This window comes from Phoenix dactylifera, chromosome 17 (genome assembly GCF_009389715.1).
Source record: "Phoenix dactylifera cultivar Barhee BC4 chromosome 17, palm_55x_up_171113_PBpolish2nd_filt_p, whole genome shotgun sequence".
NCBI classification, from domain to species: Eukaryota; Viridiplantae; Streptophyta; class Magnoliopsida; order Arecales; family Arecaceae; genus Phoenix; species Phoenix dactylifera.
In genome coordinates, this window is record NC_052408.1 from 13,762,508 (window position 1) to 13,772,258 (window position 9,751).

Genomic DNA, 9,751 nt, shown 5'->3' on the forward strand with positions numbered 1-9,751 from the left:
TAAAAAGTAAACGAAGTACAAGGTGTCGCCTTTTTGTCTCTCCTTTCTCCCGTCTATTACAGGACTCGAAAGGCGGGAGAATATATATTCTCCGTCTCTCTTGATCGCCTCTTGGAAGTCTCCTTCCTTTCCTGTGCGAGGGTTGCCGGACGATGGCGACTAGGGTTTGGAGAAGCTCCATCCGGGATGCCCTGTTCAAGAAACCTAAATCTGGGGCTGCTGGCGGAGCTGTCGGGCCGAGGCTGGCCAGCACCGGCGCCGGAGCCGCCCCGAAGATTCCACCCTCTTCCAAGAAGGTTTGAGCCTCTTTTTCTGATCAGCATTTATTTCGTTCTTTAGATTGATATTAGCTCTTCGTATGAGTGGTTGTGATGTTTCTAGGTAATTCTTGCTAGCTACAAAAAAGGTTTTTTCTTGTTATTGTTCCTGGATCATAGCCTAAGCTAGGTTTTTTATGTGATTCTTGGATTCGTATGCTAAAATTAGTGCGAACTATGCTTGTTTACTAGAAACAAAATGTTTTTTTTCCTTTCCCGATTCCTGGATTTATATTGGGAGGTTACATGAAACAGCTGATGCTTGCGAGACCTGCTATTTGATCACGATTCGTTTAGCAATTTTGGATTTTTTTCCCATTATTTCGAGAGGTGTGCCGCGCATCTTTCTGGGTTTGTTGTGGATTTCTGTTGATACTAGAAGGCAATTCTATTTTTTTTTTTTGTAGGGAAGGTTATTAAGTGGAACCATGATAGGGCTAGCAATAGCTGGAGGAGCTTATGTGAGCACGGCCGATGAAGCCACATTTTGGTACGTCTTATTAAATTCTTAGATTTGTGCATAATGATCTGTTGGCAGATTCAGACTTTCACTTAGCTTGGCTGTATATGTTACTTAGTGCTTAAAAACTGTTATGGATTTTGTTTTCTAGAAGCATTCAATTGGACTTCTTAGTCAGCACTTAACAAACTTCTCAATGATGTATACTATGTTATGATTAAGAATAGTATGCGCTCTATCTTAAAACTTTCATCGACCTCTATTGCAAACCTATTTATTAGTGAGGCCTGTGAACTATAGGACTGAAACTTTATAGAATGGCCAGTTTCTCTATATTTGTGGCAGAGTTCTTACCTTTCTATTTGGTTCTTCTTCCACACTTATTTGTTTCTGTGCTAGCTTTAACTTCTTGCATGTTTAGCTATGTTCAGAGCCTTTCCTCACTTTTTTTTTTCTGGTTCCAAGTGTTCATATGAGGTTCATCTCACAGAGTTCTTGACATGCATTGTCATTTAATTTTTATTATAAGATTTTTTTTGTTGGAGGTTAAATAGACATTCAAAAAAGAAACTTACATACAGCATATCTAGCACTTTCTGATATGCAACTTATATTTGTCTCTATGTTCGCACACATGCGAGAGATAGAGAGTTTACATTTGGCTGCATAAGTCCTGCACTTAACTACCTGTTTTGACATTAATTTTTTGCTAATTATTGATTTAACTCAGTGTCTCTCTTTATACATATGTTTGAATAAATACACATGCATGTGTATATGTACATGTCTGTGAGTTTGATGAAGGAACCGAGTCAATATTTTGAGTGAGTGAATAATGAACTCTCTAATGTAGCCAAAACCATCAAGTCGAGATTCAAAAACTCGTTATGGTTTTGGTTTTGCGTATTCAACCAAACTAGGCGAGTTTTAGTTTTTGTGGCCCTTGCTCTAGTTTCGGCAGTTTTTTTTGAATATTACAAAAATAACAAATGATATTAATCGAAATAAGGAAAAACAGCATATCAATAAATAGGCAAGCAGGAAGATGAATTAGACATCATTTTAAAGTACAGTTCTGTTGAATATACTGGTTACATGGTTTCACGTAAATGTCATCTTTTTAACTTATGTTCAGAGTGTACTCTATCGTCGTGCTTGTTGATGGAAACCTAACATGTGTTAATAGAAATGACAATTAGATTTCAACTCTGGGATAGTGAAACCTATATCAAAAAAATTGCTTTCCACCGAAATCTCCTTGCAAATCTTTTTAGAACTTCAAAATCTATTTTTGAATTGAAAGAAATGCTTGTTGACATTGAAAAATGAAATGGAAAAATATTAGCATAAGCAACCCAAATATGCAAAAAGCTTGGCCTTATATATGTTGGTTTCTGTGGAACTCCAAAATCATTCAACATCCAGCTGAAACTAAACTGTTTCACTTTTATTTTTGAAGTTCCTAACAAAACTTTAGATCATGCATTAGGTCATATGCCAACCATTAGCAGTCTCTACCTTACAACTAAATCAAGTTTGTTTTAGAGGCCTCACCTGCTAGCACTACAGGATTTTTGGAAACCATCATAATATCCATGCTACAAGTCTTTCCCTCTCCATTATGCTACCTGAGGTATTCTCCTTCATGGTGATTTAAAAAGTGGTGTATATGGCTGCATATGCAGATACCAGCCCTAAATCCATTTGCTATATGCACTGCAGATGGGTAGGATAGGTTGTTTGCATAGCATTATACATGCAAACACTTAAGCTTATCATTTCTAGTTGGGAGAAGAGAATGATATGAAAGTTTCTCACAGTGCTTGCAGTCCTCCAACTTATAAGTCTTGCTTGCTTAGCTTGCATGGTCATGAAGGTTGCCATCGAGTAGAACCTAAATTAAACTGGAACCTTCCGGTTCCACTATTCTTTTGCAAGCTAGATGCTTACTTCTTTCTTGGCATTCTTCAAGCATTGCGTACTCTCAAGAGATCTCCATGCGTTACAGAAGAATTATGTTATTTTTTATGCAGTTGTACATGATAAATCCTATATTACTTTCTGAATCGCATAACTTCTTTTGCTGCAGATACTGTTCATACCTTTTAAATCTATGTATCGAGTAATTATTTGTTTATCTGATTTAAGATTCTTTGCTTCTAATCTTGCAGTGGGTGGTTGTTTAAGGCTACAAAATTTTTGAACCCATTCTTTGCATTGCTGGATGCCGAGGTTGCTCATCGGTTGGCAGTCTCAGCTGCGTCTCATGGCCTCGTTCCTATAGAAAAAAGACCTGACCCAGCAATACTGGCATTGGAGGTCTGGGGAAGGAAATTTACAAATCCTGTAGGTCTTGCTGCTGGTTTTGATAAAAATGCGGAGGCAGTTGAAGGCTTACTAGGGCTAGGCTTTGGCTTTGTGGAAATTGGCTCTGTTACCCCTATTCCCCAGGAGGGAAATCCTAAGCCTCGTATCTTCAGATTGCGACAGGAGGGGTAAGCATGTATGTTGCAACTGAGTTTCTTAAAGTACTGATTTACCATTTAAAGCCATGGCATGAGACAGATTTATGATACCAAGTCTGCATAGCAAAAATTTGTTGGCATTTGAGCTTCAAGTCCGTACTTCTATTTCATCAATCATTGGGGTGCTTAACTTTATGAGCAGTGCTATAATTAATCGATGTGGGTTCAATAGTGAAGGTATTGTGGTGGTTGCAAAACGTCTTGGTGCCCAGCATGGTAAGAGGAAGATGGAAGAAACTTCAAGCTCATTACCTTCATCAGGTGATGAAGTAAGGCCGGGAGGAAAAGCAGGTCCTGGCATTTTGGGCGTTAATCTTGGCAAGAATAAGACAAGTGAAGACGCAGCTGCTGACTATGTTCAAGGAGTCCATACTTTATCACAGTACGCTGACTACTTGGTATCCCCTCGATCTGCTTCTAATTATCATAGTGCGAGGCTAATGACCTTATGATCTTTTGTTCATGTATGCATAGGATGTCATGCTTTCGTGACTTCCCAGATACAGCAAGTTCCTCTGGTCGGTTGGTTGGTCTAAGTGCTGGTAATTTCCTATGGTCTAAATGACCAAAGATGAGTTGCAGCTGCTAAGACTGCAATAAAAATGCGCGAACATGATATATATGCTTCTATGAGCCAGTTATTATCACATACATAACGTACATCGAGTCTCGTTGACTTATTACATGCATAACCAAAAAGTGGAAGATAACCACATTTGTTGTAATTGTAGCATGAAAACCTCAGCTACATGAAAAATCCAGTTACTTGCAGACAAACAGATCCCAAGGGTTTTGGTTGTGCATATATTAGATGTATTTTTGAAGGAATAATTTTGCGAGAGATGCCAGAATACCCTGTCCTTTTTTACTGGCTGGCCACCTTTGTGACTGCATTGCATTTAGTTCCTATCAATATTCTGCAGAAGTAGCAGTGTCATGAGGAATTCTGGCTGTCTGATGTTCATTTCTGTGGCTTGGATTTTGGAGGACAACCCAGATGTCTATCATTTTGGACATATTCTCAGTATAAGTTTCCTTCCTTTCTCTTTTGTTTCTGGGGAGCATTAGTCATGTGGAAAGGGGTTCTAGCTTGTTGGAGGTTATGACTCTGCTCCCTTTAGTTGTAATACCTGCAGTTTATATTTGTAGTCCCCTGTGATACAGTTCACCTTCCATAGAATACAAATACTTCAAGTTCAATTGAAGTGCCCATTCATGTTGTTAGACAGATATGATGAAGTAACAGATTGTTTATTACTTACTGGGGCAAGAAAGGAAAAAAGTCCAAAAACTGCTTTCAAACTTGTACTTAAAACCTAAAATTCAGAGTTCTAGAACTATAGTATTAGAATTTCCACTGTGTCATTTCAACTTTCCTGGAATTATACCAGTGCGGCTTTCATATCTAATGGTAACAGTTTTTTTATTAGAAAAACAAGAAATATGTGATAACATTCCGTATCTTATTTGAATGAGCCTCATCATCTCATTTAGAGTATGACTTGAGCATTAATTCATGGATATGGAAAGTTTGAGTTGGCACCAGGATGAGAATTGAGTGAACTCATCAACTAACTGTACTCCTGATCTTGGCCTATCATTAATATGAAAATCATAATGTTGGTGTTAGCTATAAATGACAAAATGTTATGTACTGCATTTACTTGGTTCTCTTATGTAATAGAATGATTACGATGAGAAACCTTTCGTACAAATAAAAGAAGGAGAGTATTTTACTATTGGGGATTTATACTTGATATAAGCTATAAAGCTAACCTCATATTTATAGGGAAGGGGGACCTGGCAGTCACTATGCGACAAGATGAACCATACTGCTTATGACATCTGACTAATTATGGACTATGATATCTAATTTTCAAACTAGTTTTTTGAATTATTGCTGTGAATATTAAGTATCTTTTTTTGTGTATTTGAAATCACATCATGTTTCAGGTCATAAATATCTCTTCTCCAAACACTCCAGGCCTTCGCAAACTTCAGGGGAGAAAACAACTGAAAGATCTTGTTAAAAAGGTATAGAAATTGGAATTTTAACTGGGCATTCTCCTCCCCATTGCTATTTTCTTTCAGCCTGTTAATTTAGTGCACTTGAGATGATGGGCAATTGATTCTTTTGACTTTTGTGATTGATTTGTAGGTGCAAGCTGCTTGTGATGAGATGCAATGGGCAGGGGAGGGTCCACCGCCATTGTTAGTGAAAATTGCACCTGACTTGTCTAAGCAGGACCTTGAAGATATTGCAGTGGTATAAACTCAGAGGAATCTTGTTTCCCCTCTGAATACTGTACCTTGTTCTGATAGTCTTCCTTTATGCTTTCTAGGTTGCTCTTGCTCTCCGCTTGGATGGGCTGGTAGGTTTCCCCAATATTTGTCTGAATCTTTCTTTTGGTTATTTTGAATTAATGTTTGTCAGTATATCTCTTTGTCCATATGTGTGCATGCATTTTATTTTTGTGTGGTTCGGTTGTTTTGCAGCGTCTTACTCAAGGATTAGGTGCTGGTACCCATTCCTGGTCTAATCCCAGGTTGGTATGGTATCAGGACAGACTGAAACAACCATCAACAGTAAGAATGAAGCGAAAATAAATAAAAAAAAGGTGTCCCAGGACACCAGGCCATCCAAAAGTGCTGCTATGCAACCGTCCCAGTCCATCCTGTCTGGTACAAACCGAGACAGTCAGGATGTCCTGGTCTAGTAAAAAAACCAGTGTCCTAGGTGCGTCCGTACTGTTCTCTCATCAGAATGTTATGGTACCGGCAGGACATGCCAGGATGCATCAGGACTCAAATCTCATAGTTATGAAGAGATGTTTTCTAAAACTCAGAACAATGGATTTTAAGGAAGCACTCTTTTCTTAGGTGTTGAATTTTTTGACGGATTTTGAGAATGCAAGAACTTAAACAAAAAGAGGGAAAAGTTACTGGTCATGCACTCCAACCTTTATATGCAGCTTTTGCAGTTTATTGCTCACGCATAGTTTAATGAATATGGTAGGTTTATGAAGGCTTTTTTCCTAGGTTTGTACCTTAGCTGTCAAGTATAATGGCATTGTTGCATATCTGGTCATCTTAACTGTATATCTGGGCACTGACCTCATTTATTGTGTTATTTCTGTATGATTTTATATGGCTTTGGAAATTCTGTATGCTCCCATAATTCTGCTTAGCAATAAATGTTACCCATATATCATATATTAAAACTGTTGAAATTTTAAATTACACCAATCTTTCATAATGGTTGCATTTGAATTTATTATGCACAAGTATAAACAATGCCTCCTCAGATCATATCAAATACAACTGTTTCAAGACCCGATCCTGTAAGTAGACACCCATTGGCTGGAGAATCTGGTGGTTTAAGCGGGAAGCCACTCTTTGATCTGTCAATGAACATTCTTAAGGAGTTGTACATTCTTACTCGGGTATTAATCTGCATCCATTTTTACTGGAATACATAGAAATCTTTGGTACTGCATTCCTTTTTCTTTTCAAAACTACATCTTTCATACTTTTTTTTTTTCTGTGTGCTCCAGAATGATGTTTCTCACCCCTGATCATTGCTCACTATTTTGTTCGCATTCAGTTTTGTAAACTGACTTCAGAATACTTGCATTGCAGGGAAAAATTCCCCTTATAGGCTGTGGTGGTGTTAGCAGGTATTAGAACCTTATAATTAGTAGAGACATTGCTGGATGCTTACTAAAAAGCAATTCATTAACTAAAGTTTATTAAGTGTTACCCAACACAGTGGCGAAGATGCATACAAAAAGATTCGAGCTGGAGCAACACTTGTTCATCTTTACACAGCCTTTGCTTATGGTGGACCAGCACTCATTCCCCAAATAAAGGTTTCTCTTGGAACAATGTTGCTTTGTAATATTTTTGATGTAATTCTTTTCATGTATTCCATCAAAGTGATCATTTCACAATCACGTGAAATAGATTATTCTGTTTCTTAAAAATTTTCTACTTTTGTAAGCTAATATAGATAAGCTGTTTCCAGTGATTAAGAAATAATCCTTTCTAACATGCTTCCTTTTGTGAATAATTGGTTTCTTACTCCATCTCACTGCATCTGGTGCATAATCATTCTATTATGTATCCTCTTATTCTGCATCTGCCATTCTCCTGTGAAGTTCAAGTGTTAATTAACCATCGATATTGACTCTAGCATTTTTCCTTATATGTTCGATTTATATATGTTGTGTTCGCACATTCTGAAGTCTTATTTTCTTGTGCATTGATACTGGTCAGAATGCTTATAATGTTCTAAAGCTGGGTAGGACCTCCCAAATTTTTGAAAGTTGAAATTGGTGAATGCAATAACCCTGAAAAATGCCTCTATGAACTATTTGAATTGGTAGATGTTCAACTCTATGTGGGGATCTCACCTGTTTGCATTTGAGGAGTGCATTTCTTAAATTTGATTCCAATTATGTGCACATTTAAAAGATATATTCAGAGATCATAAGCCTTTAAATTTGTTGTATTTTCAATAATGGTGTCAGAGCACAACTAGATTATGGTTTTAACGTCAGAAATATTTAATAAAAAATAAATACCAATGTGTAAATAGTTCTGTACGCAAAATATAGTGGATGTGTTTTGCCTAAAAGATTCGTTATGATATGACAAAAAGTGATACTCAAGTAGAGTCCCCAGAAAGTATATGTTAAAGACCACTTTGAAGCAAACCAATTGCAATGTCCAGAACTGGAGAATTTCTTTAAGTTTTAAATTTCTAAGTAAATGGGATTGCTCAAACTTTTAAAGGTAATCAGTATGTATATCTTCTTTTTCCTTTTTTTTGATGTAAGGGATTTAGTTGATTTAATAGCTAAAAAATCCCATGCCAGATTCCAATAACTCTAATTAAGGTATTAGTATTATGCAAACTTGAAATCAAGAATATAATAAAACCTCTATAGCAGCCTCAAAATAATCTTGGTTGACCAATACAATGTGGTGTCACAAAACACAGACCAACTTTGTCTGGAATGGTCTCATATTGGAAAATGTCAAACATAATATATAGCACCGTACAAGCACTGACCATACTGCCAATGATGATGCTTCTTGTCTCAGCCACAATTTTAAACCATACATGATAACATGACAGTTGACTAGTTGTGGTGGGTCTTTGATTCATCAAGTTGATTACTCTTCAAACCTGTGTAGGTTAGCACCTTGCAAAGTTGAGCCTAAGATTTTATTTTATTTTATTTCTGAGGTATGGTAGAAAACTGGAAATGCATCATCCAGGTTTGAGCCAGAACCTCTCCCCAGTGCATGCACAGGTGATAACTAGTAGTTTAAAGTCCTGTTAGCAGTAGTTTTTATGTGCTAGCATGGAAGGAAGCTCTCAAAATCGAATTTGTTATTTTGCTTCCCATCAACGCCCTTGCTTCTTTCACCAGTATACCATATCTTACTGGTCTGGATGGACTTTCATTTTATCTGAGCTAATGCTGATATTTAAGAAGCTATTCAATGTTTACAAAATAGGGTTTTGATAGTCTTTTTTTTTCATTTTCTTTTTCCAGGCTGAGCTGGCAGAATGCTTAGAAAGGGATGGTTTTAAGTCCATCCAGGAAGCAGTAGGTGCGGATTGCAGACAAACTTTTCATAATTCTTAGAAGGAACTGGATGGCTCAAAAATGCTTTGTGCTGATGGCAAGTGACTTCCCAATCTACTGATTTCCTTAACCAAGTTAAGCCAACTCATTCTACTTATGTGCAAAAATGAAACCAGTTTCCCACACTTGAGAACTCAAAAGTTGCGGCTAGTTTTCTCTTAACATCGAGCAATTTTCGTTCCTGGATTTTATTAAGTTTTGCTCCCTCGGTGTGACCTATCATCTCCATATTGGCGATGAAGTTTTGATTGATATATGTGGCTTCCCAAGGTATTCTAGAAACGTGCAAGTCATTTGAAACTTTGGGAAGTTTTTTATTCCTCAAAATTATATATATAGCTTGTTTTTGGAGGACAGACATTTTCCCATTTCTCAAAACGGGTCTGTTAGCCGTGTTTTTCCCTTTATAATTTTGCTTTTTGGTTGTTGGGAAAGGATGAACATTATTTTACCTCTTACCTTTTTGTAAGCTGTGTTGTAAGATTTTCAGATCCTATGATTATATTTTTCTTTGGTGCTCCTTTGACTCTGTTGTTCACTTGTTGGCATGAGACATCACTAAGGTAAAAACAAGGCCAAGCTCAGATTTTTAATTCTATATGTATCAGTAATATGCTTACTATTTATTGTTCAGCCTGGAGAGAAATATTTCTACTGAAATCACATTATGAAAAAAAGAATTTCTACTATGATCTACCATCGGTTACTATATGCTTTAACCCTCATAATCCAGAAAAGTGGGGTTTAATCAGCATAAAGTTGACCAAAGACTAGGTATTACCTTCCTACTTT

The 9,751-nt window shown here is 37.0% G+C and overlaps 1 protein-coding gene across 4 annotated transcripts; it reads left to right on the forward strand.

Moving 5' to 3' along the window:
• On the forward strand, positions 1–9,480 carry LOC103716677 (dihydroorotate dehydrogenase (quinone), mitochondrial-like). Of its 4 annotated transcripts, none has more exons than XR_005506712.1 (11): positions 1–296; positions 725–807; positions 2,949–3,272; positions 3,445–3,700; positions 5,256–5,336; positions 5,461–5,568; positions 5,645–5,674; positions 5,799–6,745; positions 6,942–6,979; positions 7,072–7,171; positions 8,867–9,480. XR_005506712.1 is itself a non-coding variant. In XM_008804779.4 (11 exons), the coding sequence occupies exons 1-11, from the start codon at positions 153–155 to the stop codon at positions 8,957–8,959; spliced, it is 1,395 nt and encodes a 464-aa protein (XP_008803001.1). In that variant the 5' UTR covers positions 4–152; the 3' UTR covers positions 8,960–9,480. The 4 variants fall into 4 exon arrangements, 3 of the variants coding, with proteins under 3 accessions (XP_038971041.1, XP_008803001.1, XP_017700599.1); XM_008804779.4 differs by having other exon boundaries at positions 4–296; positions 6,608–6,745; XM_017845110.3 differs by having other exon boundaries at positions 5–296; positions 3,475–3,700; positions 6,608–6,745; positions 7,057–7,171.
• The last annotated feature ends 271 nt before the right edge of the window (positions 9,481–9,751 follow it).

What these genes read in the sequence shown, in the direction of transcription:
- LOC103716677 (XM_008804779.4), top strand. Translation starts at nt 153, where the DNA reads ATGGCGACTAGGGTTTGGAGAAGCTCCATCCGGGATGCCCTGTTCAAG. An exon ending in TGAAAGATCTTGTTAAAAAG is followed by an intron (nt 5,337 to 5,460) that starts GTATAGAAATTG and finishes ATTGATTTGTAG; the next exon opens with GTGCAAGCTGCTTGTGATGA. An exon ending in CACTCATTCCCCAAATAAAG is followed by an intron (nt 7,172 to 8,866) that starts GTTTCTCTTGGA and finishes TTCTTTTTCCAG; the next exon opens with GCTGAGCTGGCAGAATGCTT.